Source organism: Drosophila teissieri, chromosome 2R (genome assembly GCF_016746235.2).
Source record: "Drosophila teissieri strain GT53w chromosome 2R, Prin_Dtei_1.1, whole genome shotgun sequence".
Taxonomy (NCBI): domain Eukaryota; kingdom Metazoa; phylum Arthropoda; class Insecta; order Diptera; family Drosophilidae; genus Drosophila; species Drosophila teissieri.
Window position 1 is genome coordinate 20,994,348 of NC_053030.1, and position 18,813 is coordinate 21,013,160.

The window sequence follows — 18,813 nt, forward strand, 5'->3', positions numbered from 1 at the left end:
ATTGCGGGTCGATATGCGGCACTATCGATATTTTCAAGCGAACATATGTTTTCGGTAAGTGCAATCGCCGACTGTCTATCGATACCAGTGCGTAAATATGTTTCGCACGTGTTGCATTTGAAAGAAAAGTGTCCGTAAACAAAAGTGTTTTTCCGTGAATTAAAGCAGCCAAACGCAAATGAAGTGAATGGTAAACAAGTGCAAACTGTAGAAACATGGCATCCTTGGCGGAAAAAACGAAGGACACCAATACCTTTCGGGTGAGTGTCCCCAGAAGTCTCACGTTGTTGGTGACCACCGGTCTCACACGTTGTTTTCCCGCAGTTCAAATCTTTCGGAGATCGGGTGAATGAAATCGACCTGCGGCACTTGGCCCTCTACCACATCGGTCATCGGAACGAGGAGCTCGACGAGGAGGAGAATGCCACCTACTTTCAGCAGACTATTCAGAAATGGAACGTGCTCAATCTCACCGAGGAGTACAACTACTTCAGCAAGCGCTGTCGCAAGATAGTCACTCTGCCGCAGCTGCTGCACCAGAAGGACTTTGTTGTAGACCTGCTGCTCGAACGTCTGTCCACCGCCACGAATTTGTCGCAGCAGCCGCTGCTGGAACTGCTCTATGTCCTGGCCAGGGATCTCCGCGAGGAGTTCTACCCGTACTTCCAGCGGGTTCTGGACCGACTTATTTGCCTGCTGAACACCCAAGACTCCGAGCAGCTGGAATGGACGCTCATCTGCCTGGCGCATCTGTTCAAGACCCTCAAGCCTTATCTAAAGCGCAACATCGGTGTGGTCTTCAATGCAATTCTGCCGCTTCTGGACGAACAGCACTATGCCGAGCACGTGACTAACTTTGCGGTAGAATGCTTTGCGTACATTGCACGAGATGTCCGCGATTTCCCGCGTTTTCTGACCTATGTGCTGAAGACTGTGTTGCGGGAGCAGGTGGAGAGTGTCCACGGCTGCGGGCGGCTCATCTACGAAATTCTGCGCGGCGTCAACGGACAGCTGCACAATTCGGCGGCCGAAATCTTCGCCCATGTCCTGGAGGTGCTCGTCAACAAGGACTCCGTTCATACCAAAGCCCAGACAGAACTTCTGGGAGATATCGTGGAGTATTCTTTGGGTCTCCTGCTCAACTTTCTGCGCCCAGATCAAAGCAACGTCCTGTGGCAGAAACTGTGTTCGGTTGCGAGCAGTGAAAGTGTGGATGAGCAACGGGTGATAGTCCTAATGCTTCCCCTGGTCACTCACAAGGATGGGCGCTATGTCTCCGAGCTTCCGCTGGTAGTTGCTACTTTGCTAAAACTTTTGGACCGAGAACTGGATCCTCTTCAGCCATTAACCACATTGGTCACCAGTCTGTTGAAGGCTCAGCACACTCAACTTACCCAGTTGGATGCCAGTCGTCTGCTGCAGAAGCTGTTAAGCATCAGCCGAAAACAAGTAACCGTGTACGAAGACGCCATTCTGCAGCTTCTGGACTATTCACAGTTTGAGATCCTGGTTCTTCCCAACGTCATTGGGTACTACGAGGAACAGAGTCAAGTAGGCGCGCTGGAGCTCCTGGCTCGCATCGTTCAGCACAAAAGGCCGCTACAAGTGGATGGCGATTCACTGGCCCAATGGGTGGCATATCCCCTCCAGTTAAAACAAAAGGAGACCATTAAGTTCGTGGAACAAGAACTTCTGCACTTGGACTTGACCAAAGAGGAGCATCTGCTTCTTATCATCCTAGCTCCCCATTTGAGGGGCTTCAGCAAGCAGCCTATAGAACAAGGATTGCAATCAGTTATTGAGAAACTCATAAGCGATAACGAAAAGGATTTTACACAGCTGCTCTTACTACTTCAAACTCATGCGTTGCTCAAGTTTAACTTACCTAAGAGTCTGCGATCTGCTCTCAATGATTACCTTATTCCTGAACTGGGAAAGGACCTTCGGGCTTTGGCATGCTTGCAAGTAGTTCTTTTACAAGGCCCTAAGAACGAGTTATCCACTTCTGAAGAATTACTTTTCGCAGTTGCGGGTCTCCTAAGCCAGCCTGTATCACTATACAGACGCATAGCTGCTCACTGCTTGGATGTGCTGAACTCCTCGAGCAAGCCCAATCCGTATTCCCACTTTTATGCCGCTGCCTGCATTGAACCCACCGTCCACAACTACCGTGAGCTACTCCTCCAACTGCAGCAATTGGAACCAGCGTCTGCTCAGTTCAAACAATTCTCCCAGCTGCCACATTTCAAGGAGCACGCCGTTAGCCTCCTGCTTGGCCTCTTATACAACAACTTCAAGTTTGTGTGGGCTCCAGTTCAACAGCTCCTGGCCGCCTACGTCAAGACCATGGCAGTTGATGAATTCTGGACATTATTTAAGACCAAGTTAGTCGATACTGTCGCCTGCATAGACTACAAGAAGGAAGTTACTACTCTGCAAGTGCCATTTCAAAGGGACTACCAGTCGGCGGCACTAACCATGCTCCTTCCTCTGCCTGGAGAGCAACAATTGACCCTTCAGCAGGCCCTTAACTACCGGCAGCTTCTTTGGCAGAGCGTGCCCAAGTTGGGCACTCTTGCTGAGGTAAAGAATGCTGATTTGGTGCGTTTGTTTTTGCAGTTTGTGGATGATGAATATCGCGCACAATTGGAGAAATCGGAGCACACTTGGAATGTGAATGAGGCGACGGGTAAGTTTTTTAAATAAATTTCCAACGATCATTCTTATAAAGCTTTTCTCTCTATTTTAGCTGCGGATGTCGATGTCGAGGACGATGATGAAAATGAAAACAGTGAAACCAAACCCGAGCCACGAGGCCGTCAAAAGAGAAGAACCCAAAATGCCCACACAAAGTTCATACTGCAAACGCTTCAGCTAAAACTGGCCTGTTTTGTATCCCAGCCCAATCCCAAGGCTTTGCATCGTCAGGCCGAGATGCATGACTTTTATCTGGAGCTTCTAGCCGGTCCTAACTCCCAGTTGCAGCAATTGGCTTTGGACTGCCTTGCGGCCTACAAGCAACCAGCAGCTTTGGTCCAGCAGAAGACTCAGTTATCGGGACTAATTGATGAGGAAAAGTTCAAAACAACGCTCAGTGGTTTCGAACTGTCGAGCCTTACGGCTCAGCAGAGATCAGAGCTGATTCCCTTCATGCTGCGAGTGCTCTACGGCAAAATGCTCACCAAGGGTGTCCAGAAGCAACTGAGTGCCCAGCTGCGAAAGACGCTGATTCTGCGCTTCCTGGGCCAGCTGGAGGAGTCGGAGATTATGGATTTTCTGCAAATGGCATTCGGAAGGTTTTCTGCCTACACCGATAAGCCCGTGAACGAGGTTGCTAAATATGCTCGAGAATCCTATGATCCGTCGGCGGTTATTGCAGCTAAGCAATTGCAGAGGATCGTCAATCTACTGGAACTCATTCGCAAGGAGTTCGCCGGCAAGCTGACGACTGACTTCCAATGTTACGTTCTCAAATTACTTCTGCTCGTGGGCAGCGTAGCACAGGAAGTCATCAATGGAGAAGGAAAACTGGTAGCTGCCTACAAGAATGTGAAGCACTCGGGTCTGCAGACTCTGGTCAACTACTTCGGCCAACTGGTGGACATGGAGGAGTTGTGGCAGGAGCCACAGATGAACGCTATTTGCGAGGTCTACCTTTGGCCAGGCATCGCTCGCCTCTCGCAGGACTCCATTCACACACCCACCCCCATGCTGAAGTTGCTTCTCTTGTGGGGCGGAGAGCCCCGCTTTCAGAAATGGCTAAATAGAGCTTCTCCTGCTGATGAACTTCCGATAATGCACCACCTAATGGCACTGCTACTAAACGAAAAAGCCAAGCCGAATGTCAAGCGTGCACTTTTGCAGGTGGTGGAACATCTGCTGGAGTCGGCAGCCACGGAGGAGTATGGAGCCGAGGCCTTGTCTATTGTACATCCCCACATTCCAACGATCCTTCAACAGCTGCAGAACAGCTGGCGCCACAAGAAGGCAGGCAGACAAACGCTCGACAAGAGGGAACTCAACATTTTAACTCTTATTACTTCGCATGTGGAGGAGCCAGATACTTGTGAACTGCTACTACAAGTGCTGCTGCCGATATTCACCAAACAATCGGCTTCAGCTGCACCAGAGACAGTCGTTCAATTAGTCACCACATTGGGCAATCTTTTGAAGCGTGTCCCCAAACCGCAGAACTATCTTCGCCAGTTGGCTCCACTCTTCGAGCAGGTTAGTGCGCTGCCTGCTAGAAAGTTACTTTGCGATCTCTTGGCAGACATGGCCAAAAGACTGCACAAGGAGGCGAAACAAAACTCCGAGCTAGCCCCCATTGCCGCCTCCTTGCGGGAGTGGGTAAGGATTGTGCTCCTGCTGAACGCCTGGGACAAAAGATGGCTGGAGCAGCCGGATTATGATAGGCGTCTGGAAGCTCTGTCGGAACTTAAGCAGTTGGTGGAGAAGAAAGAGCAAAAGATCGACTTGCAACTTGGCGTCCTTGTTGTCTACAACTGCTTTTACATGCTGCGCAATGATTCGGATTTGGGCATGCGAGTTAACATAGGAGAACTATTAAAGCCCCTGCTTCCTCTCATAACTCTTCAACTAGAAGTTAAGGAGGACCTGCAGTTCTGGCTGGAAGACACGGTGTTGCCTTTGCTGCAGCGCTGTATGCGAGATGAGAAGCATGAGCATGCGAGGAGTGAGGCCATCGGCTTGCTGGGCGAACTGGCACGCCAATGTCCTGCTGCACACGAGATCCTGAAGGATCTCGCACCGCTAACGGATAAACACGACCTGGAGGTGGACTTCTTTGAGAACATGCTTCACCTGCAGACCCAGCGGCACGGTCGCGCCCTGCAGCGCTTGGTTAACATCTCCGGAGGCAGTTGGCGAACGGCTCCACCATGCGCCCGCACTCTCACGCAGTTCCTCCTGCCGCTGGCCACCCGGTATCTTATGAGCGAACGGCATTCGGGCAAACACACGCTTGTGGATGCCGCCATCGAGGCAGTTGGTGTGATGAGTGAATTCCTGCCCTGGACGCAATACCAAGCAGTTCTGCGCTACTACCTTCAGAAATTGAGGTACGTCCATAGCCAGCAGAAGCAGTGCGTCAGACTTGTAGTGCGCATCCTGGACGCCTTTCATTTCGACTTGACCCAGGCGCAAACGGACTTAGCTTCACTCGCCAAGCTCAAGGAAAAGCTAACCGAGGAAGTGGAGACCAAGGAGCCCGCCGAGGAGTCGGACAAAGTAAAGTCGGAAGAGGACGCTGAAGCCGATGAGACACCCGTGAAAAAGGAGGACGATCAGTCGGACTTTATTGTCTTCGAGGAAGAAGAAACGAACGAACCAGTGGTGGAACAGCAGCGCACCCAACTGCTCGCTCCCAACGCTGCCAAGAAGGTCATGGCCACCATTACAACAGTGTTGCTGCCAACCCTCAACCGATCAATCACTGAGAAAACCAACTACGACACCAAGCACAAGGTGAACCGTCGACGATTGAGCTACGAGCGCGAGGAAGAGGAGATCCAACGGGTGCCCATTGCCCTGGCTATGGTTAAGCTGCTGCAGAAGCTTCCTTTGGAACTATTGGAGAACAGTTTGCCTGGTAAGTGAACTCTCAAGTCTTTTTTAAAGGAAGTCACTATTTCATTATTTATTTTGTCCAGGAATCTTCATGAAGGTGTGTACATTTCTGCGCTCCCCTCTGAAATCCGTGCGCATGCTTACCCGTGACATTCTTAAAAAGATTATGACCACCCTGGGTGGCAGCTACCTGGGAATGCTGTTGGAGCAGTTGCAATCCTTGCTGACACGTGGATTCCAGGTGCACGTTCTCTCTGTCACTCTGCACGGTGTTTTGGATGCTCTGAAGAGCGACCTGAAACCAGACCATATTGAAAAATGTCTGCAGAATCTGCTGGAAGTGGCTCTCAATGACATATTCGGCGATGTAAACGCCGAGAAGGAGGTGGAGAAGATTGTGGCCCACACGCCAGAAGCAAAGCCAAGCGCGAAGAGCTACTTAACGCTGAACATAGCCGCTCGTCACATTCGGGACAACTGCCTTTTGGACCTGCTTCTACCGTTCAAGGAGCACTTGGCTCGATCTCACTCCCGCAAGGTCACGCAGAAGATTCAAGAGTGTTTCGCCAAAATTGTGGGTGGCTTGGTGGAGAACACACACATCGCAAGGGAGAGTCTGCTGATATTCATATACGGCACAATGTCGGAGAGCATCAGTGACCTCCTTCCAGGAACCAAAAAGCGCCAGCTTACTGAAAAAGAGCAAGCTCTGATGAAGAGGACTCGTCCAGACTGCCTGATCCTACAGCCGGCGCCGGGTAGACGAAGTGTGGCCATCGGCAACAAGCAAGTGAAGTCTAACGCACAGGCCAATGCTCACATTCTGGTCGAATTCGGTTTGGAACTCCTACACTTCGTGCTCAAACGAAAGAAGCTAACGGATCTGGATTACCAGCCCTTCCTGCATCCCCTTCTACCACTTCTCAAGGACTCTTTGAGCAGCAATCATGCCAGGACCACCACCTACGCCCTCAAGTGCTACACAGCCATTTGGTTGGGAGAGTACGAGCTGTCCGATCTGAACCGTGAGGCACTGCAACCTGTGGTGGCACGCATGTTTCAGATCCTTAAGAACTTTTCAACATTTGGTGCCACTCGGCAGGAGGAGAACGCTCAGCTGGTCAGAGCGAGCTTCAAAGCAGTGGTGGCCCTGCTGCGCAAATGCGAGGACTACCAGCTGTCCAATGAACAGATCGAGCAGCTACTTCTGCACATCGAACAGGAACTGCAGGAGGGCGAATGTAGCAGCCAAACCATGGTGTTTACCCTGCTGAAGGCGCTTGTGGGTCGGAAGGTGGACACCCGCTCCTTGCACGATCTAATGAAGCGGTTGGGAGACCTATCAATTACCTCTTCCTCGGATTATGTGCGCGATGAATGTCGTGGCGTTCTGCTCACCTACATTATGGAATATACACTGCGCCAGAAGGTTGAGCAGATTGTGAAGTTCATGTCGGTTCAGTTGTGCTACAGCCAAACCGCTGGTCGTCAGTCGGCTATTCAGTTTATGCACTCCATCATCAACAAGTTTCCGCAGCTTATGCTAGTAAAACAGTCAGAGTTCTTATACCTTTCCCTGGGCACTCGACTGGTCAACGATGAGGATCCGTCATGCCGACGCAGTGTGGCCGCTGCTCTGGAAGCTCTAATTGGACGCCTCACCAAACTGGAACGGCAGCCCCTGCTGGATCTAACGCTACTATTCTTCACCGCACCTCAGTCCAGTCAGAAACCAGGAGTCCGAGAAATGGCCGCTGCTCTTCTGTCACGATTTGTGGAGGCCGAGAAAGCTGGGTTTGCGGAAAGGTTGCCACTGGTTCTGCCCACTTTGGTGAACGTTCTGACCTTGGGAGATGCGGAGGCGGGAGGTAGATTCGTGCGGGCCCCAGGACATCTCGCAAAGGAGGTGGACGAAAGTGATCTTCACAAAAAGAAAAAGCGAAAGGTAATAACAGTTTGCCATGTACAAGCATCGCGTTTCAACTCACAATTTATTTTTATAGAAATTCGCCACCCTGCCGGGTGAAGATGTACTGCTAGCTGGTCTAGACAATGAATCGATTTTGGAGCATCAGCAGCGGAAAGTTGACCATCAGCTCATCCAACTGCAGTACTGTCTGCTGAAGATCTTCGAGCATTGCGGAGAAGCCTTGCTCAGCAATTCACAACTTTCTGACACCATCGATGATTTGGCCTATGGCTCTCAGAGACTTCTGAATCACGAACACAACTGGGTGCGCTGCAATGCTGCCAAATTGCTGACACACATCGTGGCCCACTTCGATTTCGCCTATGTTGGCCAGCAGTTGTCTGGAATTAAATTAGAAGAAGGAGCTGAGAAGGCGCTGTACTTCATTTACGCACAGCCTGCAGAGGACATCAAATCTTTGGTGTTGGATCTGTGTGCTCAGGTTACGCCGGGCGAGACGGCGCAGGAGATGATTGACGAGTTGTCGAAGATTCTGTTATTTGTTGGGCATATGCTGAGGGACGTTCCGTTCAGTCTGAAACAGGAGAAGAACGATGATGAAGAGGATCTAGAGCCGGTCAACAAAATAAATCTAAACTGGCTGATTCGTAATATACGTTTCCTTATTAACAAGGAAGTGGCAAAGGCGCCTCACGACATCAGCATAGTACGTATGAGCACGTATAAACCCCAGAGTATTTTCTAACCTTAACTTACTCCAATTTTAGAGAACTGCTATGTTTACGCTGATAGAGGCGCTGTCCACGCTTCTCAGTGTGGAGTCCGTGTCCCGACTGGCACCGTCTCTTCTCCAGGCGCTGGTTCGGGAAATGTCTGAGGAGGATCAGAACGTGGATGCGGATCTGCGCCAACAAGCTCTCCGTGTAGGCAGTCGCCTGAGGAAGCGCATCGGAGCCGAAGTGTACGACAAACTCAGAAATGCGGTGCAGACCAAGCTGATGGTGCGCCGAGCAGAGCGTCGCAAGGTTGTGGCCCAAGAAAAGATTCACGACCCTGAACGGGCGGCCAAGCGAAAGGCTGGTATGCAGGAGCGCAAGAAGGCGGCGAAGCGTCTGAAGGCGGCAGTTGTGCGTGGCAAGGCGCCGGACATAAAACAAAAGCTGAAAAAGCGCAAACGAAAAGCTGAGATGGATGGATTTTAATTAGTTAGTCGGTCTGCTTTAATCTAAGTTCTTTCTAAGTAGAACGGAAATATAACGAAAATTGTAACATAAGCAAAGTGAAAAAATACATGGCGTTTTTGCAATATTTTATAAGATTGTGTTACGGGAAAATAAACCTGTGGAGCTTATTATTTTTAATGCGAAGCAAGTAGATTATTTTAAATTTACCGCCACTTTTCGATTGATTGCGTATGCAACCAACCTATCGATATATCAACTACCGATTACACGGCCAGAACATGTGTTGTGCAACTCCAGTTGTTGTTATTGTTTGGTATTTTGAAAATGCTGCAGCTACGAAAAGCCGTGCTGCGCGGACTGGCTACAAGGTTTCGGCCTCCAACGAGATGTGCCCACAGCGCCGGTGCCGAGATCTACGACGTGGTGGTCATCGGAGGCGGACATGCCGGCACAGAGGCCTCGGCAGCAGCTGCTCGCATGGGATCCCGCACCCTGCTGCTAACCCACAAGCTGGAGACTATTGGCGAGATGTCCTGCAATCCGTCGTTCGGTGGCATTGGCAAGGGTCACCTGATGCGCGAGGTGGACGCCCTGGATGGCGTATGTGCCCGCTGTTGCGATGTTTCCGGCGTACACTACAAGGTGCTGAACAGACGACGCGGACCAGCTGTTTGGGGACCCCGGGCGCAGATCGATCGCCAGCTGTACAAGAAGGCTGTGCAGCAGGAGCTGCACAGCACTCCCAATCTGGAGATTCGAGCAGCTGCCGTGGACAATCTGCTGATAGAGGATGAACAGGAAACCCAAGCCCGCCGTTGTTCCGGCGTCCTGCTGGCCAACGGAGAAGTGGTGCGCAGTCGATCCGTGGTGCTCACTACGGGCACATTCCTGCGGGCACACATCAACATCGGACTCGAGGTGCGTCCGGCCGGCCGGATTGGAGACGCTCCAGCAAAAGCTCTGGGCGAGGCGATCGACAGATTAGGTTTTCGCATGGGGAGGCTAAAAACTGGCACTCCGCCTAGAATAGCAAAGAGCAGTGTGGATTACTCTCAGCTCCAAAGGCACGACGGTGATGATCCGCCCATGCCGTTCTCCTTTCTCAACAAAGACGTTTGGCTACCCGCCAAGGACCAGCTACCATGCTACCTCACCTACACCACACCAAAAGTCAGCGACATCGTGCGCGATAATCTTCATGTAAATCGACATGTTACCGAGGAGATAACCGGACCACGCTACTGCCCCTCGATTGAGTCTAAGATCCTGAGGTTCGGCGCGAAGGTCCATCAGGTGTGGTTAGAGCCAGAAGGTCTGGATAGTCCCTTAGTGTATCCCCAGGGAATCTCCTGCACGCTGCCCCACGATCAGCAAGTTGAGCTGGTCCACGCCATCCAAGGTCTGGAAAAGGCGGTAGTTGTCCAGCCCGGTTACGGAGTGGAGTACGATTTTATAGACCCCCGTGAGCTGTATCCCACACTGGAAACGAAGCGAGTGCCAGGACTCTTCTTTGCTGGCCAGATAAATGGAACTACTGGCTATGAAGAAGCGGCCGCCCAGGGAATCATAGCGGGAGCCAATGCAGCTGGAAAAACCAGACATGGCGACGGAAGGCAACTAACAATTAGTCGAACTGAGGGATACATAGGAGTGCTGATCGATGACCTCACCTCGTTAGGCACCAACGAACCCTACCGCATGTTTACCAGCCGGGCCGAGTTTCGGCTGTCACTTCGTCCGGACAATGCCGACATGCGTCTCACCAAAAAGGGCTACGAATTTGGACTTGTATCCTCAGATCGCTACCAGCACTTCCAGCAAACCGAGGAGAGATTGCAATCGGCCATTGAGTCGTTGCGGCGATTACGGAAGCACACTCACTACTGGCGACAAGCACTCGATCTGCCAAAGGCTAAAGCTTCGGTGGAGAAAACGGCTTTCGACATGCTGGGAATTCCGGCGGATAACATCACTATCGAGCAGCTAATCCAGATTCATCCCAACGAACTGAGCTGGCTGAAAGGCGAGCGTAACCTGGCCGAAAGGCTGAAAATCGAGGCTCTGTACTCGTTCTTTGTCGATGAACAGCAACGAGATGTGGAGGATGTGCGTCGAGAGGAGCGCCTGTCCATTCCCGCCGACATTGATTACTTCTCAAAGTCGCTGAGCTTGTCCAACGAGGAGCGACAGAAGCTGACGCTCATCCAGCCGCAGACGATTGCGGCGGCAAGTAGAATTCAAGGGGTAACTCCTTCGACAATTGTGAGGATTCTTAAGTACGTTAAAAAAGCTGAGGTAGCCAAAGCCTAGGTTAAGGTTGATTGATACAAACTGTAGCTAAAAGTTAATGTAATATAATCCCAAACCACAAATAACTTGCAAAGTACATCCTTAAGTAGAGTTTATTTCATAAAATCATAAATGCCTTATGTAAAGTTGCACAATATTGTTTAATGTTTGTTTCGCATATCGTTTGCCACATGGTTGAACATTCGTACATATCTATTCTGCTGCGCGATTGTGTTGATATATACCCAACTATATGGTGTGGTCGTTTGAAGATCCAAGAAAGGAGCGTCCGACTGTCGAGATGTTGATCTTAGTCCGATGGGGAATAGGCATCTCAGGACTTTGAGGTGTGTTAAATTCTGAATTCGGCTGTAAGATCAGTTTCCGGACAGACTGGAGCGTTCCTCTTTATGTCTATTGCTATGGTTTCGGTAGCTGTTGTATTTGGTTTTCGGTTTTTGGTTTCGATTTTGTTTCGATTAGCTTACAGTTTAATGTTTTACACTTTGTATTCTGTTACACACACAACGAAGATTGAGGGGGAGTTACAATACAATTAATTTACGATCGAGTTGTTTTCATTTGTTAAGGTTGTATTTGAAACTATTTTGCAGTAGTTAATTAGCTATCGCATGGCATTTGTGGTTACGTTACTAGATGCGCGCCAATCGATTTCAGTTATGTGTTTCATTCAAGAATCTATTATGATTAGTTATTAAAATATATTCATTTTCAGTTTTACTGGTACATACACATAGTTTTTGTCAAAAGGAAAAGTCGACTTGCATATGGCGAAAATGGTTCGAAAGTGTCGAAGCGTATCGGTGTCCATATTCGGCAAGGACTCCATAAGCCATTACTTTCTGGTGTGTCCTGCTTCGGAAACGACTTGAATCGTATAGTACATACGCAAGGGTTTTTAAGTTTTGGTTTGGTTTTTCATTTTTTTGTTTTTATAATATCACAGATTGCTCGAGATTTATGCATTAAAATATATGTAAACCGTTACTTTGTTAGGCAATCTCAAACACAAAGGAAAAACTGGGAGGCAAGTTGGAGGGGCAAAGATTAGAAACGGGAATGAAAACTAGGTCTATATCTTTGAGAGTTTGCTTGCTGTTAGGGTATTGACTACTTACTATAAACATCAATTATAGTGTGGATACATAGTACTCTTGTTAATAGTACGTCTCCATTTGCTAGCTTGTGTTTGGATTTGTGTTCTTGAAGATTGTGGCGAATGCGTCTTCCGAATTCGGCACTCTAAGTTCTGCGTACAAAATATTTCAAATCAATTTCCAGTTCGAATAAATAAAGAGTTTTAAGGGCCAAAGGGTGGCATACAAAAGTTGGTTAATTTCGAAAAATAATTTCGGCCTTTCGCTGTTCACTACTAATCCATTCCAGAATATCTCGCTAGGTTTTTGATTTGATTTGTTATCTAAATTTCAGTTCCGTTTTCCCCACTTTGTATTCGAGTTACATGTTCATACGTTTTCCATTTTTATTCGTACTCTCCAAATCACAATTATTAGCAATTAGCAATTTAAGAATAAAATATAGCTACCCAGTATGTTTGTATAATTTCGGTTTCTGTTGTGTATATATAAATTTCTTATCAGAATTTAGTCTAACTTTACAACTAGCATTAATATTTTCGGGCGATGAACATTGCCACATGAAAACTACATCCAGAGTTCCATGCAAGTACGTACCTAAAACTCTTAGCGGCTAACGTTTCGTTTGATAGTAATTACTTCACTTGGAATATGTCACATTATTTTACATTTTATGCATTTACGATTTTTACACCAATTCAAAATGTCTAATTGTGGTAGAATTGTATTCAACTGGTTGGGTAAACATTAGATTGTAACACCGAGAAAAAACAAATATCTGATATCTGTTGTGGAATTTACATTGTATTATTTATAGTGGCCTCATGCCTCACTTCTCATGCTGATTTGTTGGCCATTCGTTCCTGGTTACTCAGGAGAATCCTATAGCTTCAGGAACTCGTCCAGCATCCGCTTGCGCTGCTGGTGAAGAGCTTGCTCCGACAGCAAGTACATCCCAATGTCGCTGTAGTTTTTCATTAGTTAGTTGTTGGAATTGCTGAAGAGTTGGTGTCATAAGGCTGTAGCCTCCTCCGCACTGTTGCTGCGAACCAGTCCGCCCAGCTGTGGTTTGCTGTCATCTGAAATACACCGAGTTGGACCGCTTTAGTTGGGAAGTTCTAAGCGAAATAGGAAGTTTACCTTTTAGGGATCTCAAAACCAATGAAACCAAAGCAAAATAATAAGTGTAATTCAAATAATTGTAAACAAAAATGATTTATTCAGGCCATTTCTAAAAGTATACGCTTCACATTTAAATAGGGAAATAATAATAATAATAACTAAGGATTAAAACGTTTAGAATTGGATCTAAGCGGCGCTGGCAATACATTACAATTTCTTGTATAAATTAAGATGCTCGACTAACAACTAAATTTACGCTTAGTATTATGTTACTGAAGGTAGATGTTAACTAGTTCCGATCCGATGCGACTTTCAAAACTTAAATCTAAGCGAGCATACGCTTCGCTAAACGACCCACTCCCGCCAGGGGACCATTCATCATCTGGTGGGCTCGGCAGCGGACGTGGCGGCACTGGTGGACACCTCGTCGCTGGTCAGGGCCGGCACTTTGCTGGCACTGCTGGTGCTGCTGCTGACCACCGGCGGCGGGGTGGTGCCACTGGTTGTGGAGGTCACCCCGCCGGAGGTAGACACTGTGTCTGGTGAGGCGACCATGGTCTTTGGAGGAGTCGGTGTCGGTGTGGGCGATACCGATAGCCTGACCCGCTGTTTCTCCTCCCCTATGTCTATCTGGGTGGTGGCAGTCGTGTCCGAGTCTAGAATCTTTGGGGTCTCCTCTTTGCATTTACCTGATGCTGCGGCGGCAGCATTGACCGCCGGCAGCGAGTTGTTTGCGTCCGACTGTGGACTGGCACTGCGCCGGGAAGAGTTTTCCGGTGAGCTGTCCGGATGGATGGGTTTGTCTGCGGCTGCATTCGGTGTGGCTGGTTTCTTTTCAAGCGCCACCGGCGGCGGAGAGCTTTTGTGGCCATCCTCTTTGATTGCCAAGTGCTCCTTGCTTTCTGTCTGCGATGCTCCGTTGGATTCGGCGCCATTTACTTCGTGGTTTGTCGGCTGGCCACTGCTGGCGTTAGATGGCGCCTGGTTGCTCGAATTCGAATTTGACCCAGTCAAATCCAAGGTGGTGGGCTCATGGGTCACCGGCGTGGCTGCCTTGTCTATCATCGCCGATTGTTGGGCTGCAGCCGCCACAGCTGCAGCTATATGATGCCTCATTGCATGCGGACTGCCGCCCGCTCGGCCTCCGTTGGCCGAGGATGATGGAGTGATCGGTGGCGTGATTTTGGGTGAGCTGGGCAGCGACAGGGGCTGTTGCTGGTGAGCAGCTGTGGGAGTCATTCCGCTGGCCGCCGCTGCAGCCGCATGCATGGCCGCCAAGTGCCCGTGGTGGTAATAGTGGCCCATGTTGGGAATGTGGGAACTAGAGGTAGTGGGAGGCATTCCACTGCCGCTGACAACACCGCTGGGCGTCGATGTGGGTACCTGATCAGCGCTAAGCTTCACAGATGATGTCAGGTTTAGGCTGGTGTGTGGTGAGGACGCAGACAAACTGGAGCTGGCTGTGACGGGTATGGAGTTGCTCAGCCCTCCTCCGCCGGCTGAAGAGGTATGCGGTGGCAATTGGTGGGCCAGCGAGGCGGGATGGTGGGGCGACATATGCGGATGGCTGAGGTTCAGACTGTGCGGATGTGCGCCGAGTCCAAGGGCAGCGGCTGAGAAGCCGGGATGCGTGAGGCCAGCAGCGCCCGGATGAGCCAATCCCATGGCCGCCTGCTGCAGGTGGTGCTGCAGATTGGGCCCGTGACCACCCAGTTGGGGAACGCCTGGGAGCCCAGCCATGCCAAGATTAAGACCCATGGCTCCGTGGGGACTCTGCCGCTGGGCATTCGCTGCCGCTGCATGGTAGTGCGACATTCCGGGAAGGCCATGAAGTGCACCTGGGGGTCCTCGTAAACTCATATTGAGATGTGGAATCATGGAACCCAATAGATTTCGGTTCAGTGGGGAGTACAACTGGTTCGAGTAATGGTGCGAGGCAGTCAACAGTTGCTGTCGCTCCCGCTCGCGCTCTCGCTCCTCGTCCCGCAGCTTCCGTTCCCGTGCCTCCTTCTCGCGCTGCTCCTTCTCACGCTGCTCCCGTTCGCGCTGCTCCTTCTCCCGTTGCTCCTTTTCCCGCTGCTCCTTCTCGCGCTGCTCCCGCAGCTCACGCTCTTTCTCGCGCTGAATCTCTCGTTCGCGTTCCTCCTCCCTCGCCAGTCGCGCCCGGTGCTCCTCCTCCAGCTTCATCCGGTCGTGCATCGCTGGCGAGATACCCAACGCTGCTCCGGGCATCATCGAGTATAGGTGGGAGTACGGCGAGGCCATTTGGGGATACAGTGCGGCCGCATGCGGATGTGAGGGATGTGCGCCGGCGGCACGAAACAGTTGGTATCTGTGCTCCAGGTAGAGCTGCTCCGTATACGGTAGACCAGCGGGATTCAGAAAAGCTGAAATAGGTATGGTGATTACAAAATGTTCAGTGGAATAATCGCGGAGAATCGGACTATTAACATATACATTAATGTTCAAACTATTAAATGTGATATATGTTACTACTCCATTATCAGCGTTAATCATTCTGCTAACCTGGCGGAATACCCGGCAGTCCGGCAAAGTGGGAGTAGGCCTCCAGCGGAAAGGCACCCGCCGGATGCATCAGTCGCTCGTCCGATCTGTACGGCTGGAATCCGCTCCTGGCCAAGAGTTCCGGTTGCAGCGATGCCGTTTGTGGTGCGTGACTCAGACGGGCGATCTTCTCCGGCGGCTGAGGCGATGGAGGTGAACGCTTCTTGTTGCTGGACACTCGATCCTCGCCAGGTCGCTCGGATCCCACACGGCCGGCCACCGAATTCAGCGCTCCTGGGCCAGCTGACGACGGTGGTGGTCCACCGGCTCCCGAAGTTGGCACACTCCTGTCTCCACCGACGTCCTCCTCCTTGATGTCCGCTTGCTTGGCCAGCGTTCGCAGGGCGGCGGCAAAGGAGCCCCGACTACTGGCCGATGCGGCACCGATAGCTCCTGGTGGCAAGCCCACTCCGGCTGCCAGCTGCTGCTGCACTGCAGCCGCCACCGCCTGCTGTTGGGCCTGTTGTTGAGCTTGATGTTGTTGCTGCTGCTGCTGCTGTTGATGCTGCTGGTGCTGATGCTGCTGCGGTGACGGGGTGCCAATGTGATTGCTGGGCAGGGCGTGGTTCAGCAGGGGGTTGCCGCCGGCGGACGATGGAACCGGACTGTTGGCCACCGAAGATCCCGGCAAGCCGCCGCCGCCTCCGCCAGGAGGTGTTTGCAGGTGGTGCGGCACGGGAATGTGCGGTGCCGGGCTGGTGGCTGGCCGCTTCTGTCCAGCCTTTGGTGGCACTGCAATGGAAAGGGAGTAATTAGATTATACCAAAACTAGTTGTGTCTATTGTAACTCTAAAAAGTTTTCCTTTAGTACTTTGGTACTACAATTACTTCCTCTTTACAACAATCGCAATGGAGAGCTATCTCTGTGAGGCTCTTAACTTGAAGGTGTACGCAAAATTAAAACAATATGATGTGAAAAGGAGCTCATGGAAGTTTCAAGAACTGCTCTTCGCCAAATGCACTCTGCATAAGCTCAGTGGGAATCGGAGGCAACCGATTTTACGGTCCTCGGACTCTGTAATTCGAAACAGAACCAGGTTTCCTAGGGGATGAGGGCAGACTGAGTTCGTTCGAATTTCCTCTGCTAATATCTGATTGATGTCCGCGAGTTGTGTGACGGGCAGAAATTGCGCATACGCCTCGTTGCATTTGCGGCAATTTGCATACGTAGGCGACAAGGTGGATCCCGGGTGCCGTGTGTGTTGGGTGAGGGGCGAGGAGTGCCACCGCCATTGCCATCGCCATCCCAGGATGCCAGGATGGCCAGCAGGAGGAGCAGAAGCCAGAACAAGAGCAGTCACTCCATCGCCAGCAGGTTGACGCTGGTTGAATGCAAATGGCGAAGGCTCGAAACTTGAATTTCGGACATGGTCCACTCAGCCATGCGAATCGAAAGTGGGGATGGGGGCGTACGATTCCGACTACGCAGTACCACCACCAACACCATCAGCACCACCAGCATCAGCACCACCACCTTTGTTCGCCTCCTTTCGGTGCCCACCACTTTTCCTTTGAGGGTCCTCCGAACGGCGCAAATTGCACGCCCAACGAATTTATCGATTCTTGTTACTCGTTTTCGGGTTGCCCGCTCCGAAATTGCTTTCAGATATGACAGCCACACCCCCGAGAGACCGCCCATTTCAGGTCGCCGAACCAGGAGAGAACTCCTGGCCAGTCCTCCTCCTCCTGCTGCTTCTGCATCTGCTGCTGCTTCTGCCGCTCCTGCTGTTCCTGCTGTTCCTGCAGCACCATCATCTCCGCTCGCATTCAATGCCGAATGGAATTTGCAACGACATCGAGGACAACGATGTTATGAGGCCGGCACGGCATGTATTTGGAAAACCATTTCGCTGGCTGGCTGACTGGCTGGCTGGTCCTTTGTGGACCTTAAAGCTGCTCGGTCTCAAATGGAAGCTCGCATTGGAAGTGGTTTTTCCAGGGGCGGTACACGGCAGGCGGTATGTAGGTGGCAGTTGGCAGTTGGCAGGGTGTCGGTGGTGGTGAACTACTACATGCTGGATACTGTTTCGCTTCGAGAGCTTGGAGCTGGAGCTGGAGCTGCACATATTTCGGATTTTTGTGAAAATCAACAATTCAACAAAAATAGAGAACAACTTTTGTGGTTGGGTAAATATTATCACCTCGGTAGCCTTAGTTCTGCTTTGGGTTTTATTTATTTACTGGCTTTCCATCCGAGCGGAATCTGGCAGGCAGGCAGGCAGGCGGCTGGCAGCAGTGCTCTTCGAGAGCTTTTATTAAATGAAGGAAAAATGCAACGAAGAATGCAGATGCATCACTGGCTTCGTCATCATCATCATCACCACCATCACCATCAACAGCTTTTCCCCAGTAGAACATCATGATAACGTCTGCTGCATAAGCTCATGGTTTAGAGCGTTTTGTGTCGTTTATGAAAATGGGGTGAGTGCAGGTTGGGCTCTGGGATGTGAGAACTGGGATCTGGGGAACTATGTAGATGGCCGGGACATGGAAATGGGAGTGAAAATGTGCATGTGCATGTGCATGTGCTGGCTGCTGCTGCTGCAGCATGTGTATTTACCAAACTAAACCGAAATAATGCCCGAACCTGCAGTACCAACATCGATGTCGACGACTAGAACAATAAAATGCCGACGACTGCGAATGCGAATGAGTTGAGAGCAGAGCAGAGCTGGCTGTGGATGGTTGGATGGGTGGGTAGGCTGGAATCTCACATGCCCATATCAGCGTCCATACCTAAAACCCGGAACCCAACCCCTCAACCCGCCCGGACAAACCAAACAAAGCTCCTCGATGCCGATGCCGATGACGATGATGCCAACGTTGACGTGGCTGGCCGTATTTGCCAGTTTGCCCAACTCAGCCTGTGGGCTCAGGCAAAACAGGGGGGAGATGGGCGATGGGTCGGATGCGTTATATTGGGTGGGGTGGTACGTATGGAAATGTAGCGGAGTATGCAGTGTATGCAGTGTAGGGAAAACTAGAGTAGAGTCCCTCGGCCTCTACCCTTTCCCCT

At 50.7% G+C, this 18,813-nt stretch overlaps 3 protein-coding genes across 5 annotated transcripts in view; 2 read left to right on the top strand and 1 right to left on the bottom strand.

The window, feature by feature from the left end:
• Nucleotides 1-60: 60 nt before the first annotated feature.
• On the top strand, nt 61-8,818 carry LOC122615088 (small subunit processome component 20 homolog). Its single transcript, XM_043789968.1, has 6 exons — nt 61-260; nt 325-2,689; nt 2,750-5,611; nt 5,673-7,534; nt 7,593-8,225; nt 8,287-8,818. Exons 1-6 carry the CDS (start codon nt 216-218, stop codon nt 8,719-8,721), a joined length of 8,202 nt encoding a protein of 2,733 aa, XP_043645903.1. The 5' UTR covers nt 61-215; the 3' UTR covers nt 8,722-8,818.
• A 201-nt stretch (nt 8,819-9,019) lies between these two features.
• Nucleotides 9,020-11,089, top strand: LOC122614165 (protein MTO1 homolog, mitochondrial). Its single transcript, XM_043788661.1, has one exon. The coding sequence runs from the start codon at nt 9,028-9,030 to the stop codon at nt 11,011-11,013; it is 1,986 nt and encodes a 661-aa protein (XP_043644596.1). The 5' UTR covers nt 9,020-9,027; the 3' UTR covers nt 11,014-11,089.
• Nucleotides 11,090-13,306: 2,217 nt separating this feature from the next.
• LOC122614163 overlaps nt 13,307-18,813 on the bottom strand; it is a 66,336-nt gene continuing 60,829 nt past the window's right edge. For all 3 annotated transcript variants that reach the window (XM_043788658.1, XM_043788657.1, XM_043788659.1), the window contains 2 exons: nt 15,759-16,529; nt 13,307-15,619 (listed from right to left, as the gene is read on the bottom strand). In XM_043788658.1, coding sequence (XP_043644593.1) covers nt 13,611-15,619; nt 15,759-16,529 — 2,780 coding nt within the window. In that variant the 3' untranslated portion in view covers nt 13,307-13,610. The remainder of the gene's footprint in view (nt 15,620-15,758; nt 16,530-18,813) is intronic.